We start from the raw sequence: 1,813 nt of genomic DNA on the forward strand, positions 1-1,813 counted from the left end.
TTACAAGTATATTCTCGTGAGTATATTGTCACAATTTTATCCTCATGAGTATATTGTCACAAGTATATTCTCACAATTATATTCCGGCAAGTATATTCTCACAAATATATTCCCGTGAGTATATTGTCACAAGTTTATTCTCATGAGTATATTGTCATAAGTATATTCTCACACGTATATTTCGCGAGTATATTCTCACAAGTATGTTCTCGCGAGTATATTCTCACAAGTATATTCTGGCAAGTTATTGTCACAAGTATATTCTCACGAGTATTTTCTGGCAAGTATGTTCTTACAAGTATATTCTCGTGAGTATATTGTCACAATTTTATCCTCATGAGTATATTGTCACAAGTATATTCTCACAAGTATATTCCGGCAAGTATATTCTCACAAATATATTCCCCTGAGTATATTGTCACAAGTTTATTCTCATGAGTATATTGTCATAAGTATATTCTCACAAGTATATTTCGCGAGTATATTCTCCCAAGTATGTTCTCGCGAGTATATTCTGGCAAGTATATTCTCACAAGTATATTATCGCGAGAATATTCTGGTAGGTATATTCTCGCAAGTAAATTCTCGCGAGTATATTCTCACAAGTATATTCTGGCAAGTATATTCTCACAAAATTGTTCTCGTGTGAATATTCTGGCAAGTATATTATCACGTATATTCTCATGAGTATATTGTCACAAGTATATTCTAACAAGAATATTCTGGCAAGTATATTCTCACTAGTATATACTAGTGAGTATTTTCTGGCAAGTATATTCTCACTAGTATATTCTCGTGAGTATATACTTGCAAGTATATTCTTGTAAGTATATTGTCACAAGTATATTCGCATGAGTATATTGTCACAAGTATATTGTCACTAGTGTATTCTCGCGAGTATATTTTCACAAGTATATTTCTGGCAATTATATTGTCACAAGTATATTCTCATGCGTATATTGTCACAAGTATATTTTTACAAGTATATTATCGCGAGTATTTTCTTACAAGTTTATCCTGGCAAATATATTCTCACAAGTATATTCTTGCGAGTATATTCGGGCAAGTATATTCTTGTAAGAATATTGTCACAATTATATTGCCACGCGTATATTCCCACAAGTATATTCTCACAAGTATTTTCTGGCAAGTATATTCTCACTAGTATATACTAGTGAGTATTTTCTGGCAAGTATATTCTCACCAGTATATTCTCGTGAGTATATTCTCGCAAGTATATTCCTGTAAGTATATTGTCACGTTTATTCTAATGAGTTTATTGTCACAACTATATTCTCACAAGTGTATTTCGCGAGTATATTCTCACTAGTATATTCTCACGAGTATTTTCTGGCAAGTATGTTCTTACAAGTATATTCTCGTGAGTATATTCTGGCAAGTATATTCTTGTAAGTATATTGTCACAAGTATATTCTCATGAGTATATTGTCACAAGTATATTCTTCCAAGTATTTTCTCGCGAGTATATTCTCACATGTATACTCTTGCGAGTATATTCGGGCAAGTATATTCTTGTAAGAATATTGTCACAAGTATATTGTCACACGTATATTTCCACAAGAATATTCTCCCAAGTAAATTCTCGCGAGTATATTCTGGTAAGTATATTCTATCAAGTATATTCTGGCAAGTATATTCTTACAAGTATATTCTCGTGAGTATATTCTGGCAAGTATGTTCTCGTGAGTATATTCTGGCAAGTATATTGTCACAAGTATATTCTCGCGAGTATATTCTCACAAGTTCTGGCAAGTATATTCTCACAAGTATATCCTCGTGAGTATATTCTGGC

At 32.2% G+C, this 1,813-nt stretch overlaps 1 protein-coding gene across 1 annotated transcript; it reads left to right on the top strand.

Annotated features, from left to right (window-relative positions):
* Window positions 1–912: 912 nt before the first annotated feature.
* On the top strand, window positions 913–1,164 carry SARC_13105 (hypothetical protein; the record flags this gene model as incomplete). The annotated part of the gene is made up of 1 exon (XM_014292771.1): window positions 913–1,164. A coding segment is annotated over one exon (252 nt), but the record flags the coding sequence as incomplete, so codon positions are not given.
* Window positions 1,165–1,813: the final 649 nt, after the last annotated feature.

The sequence above is a fragment of the Sphaeroforma arctica genome (genome assembly GCF_001186125.1).
Source record: "Sphaeroforma arctica JP610 unplaced genomic scaffold supercont1.2903, whole genome shotgun sequence".
Lineage (NCBI taxonomy): Eukaryota > Ichthyosporea > Ichthyophonida > Sphaeroforma > Sphaeroforma arctica.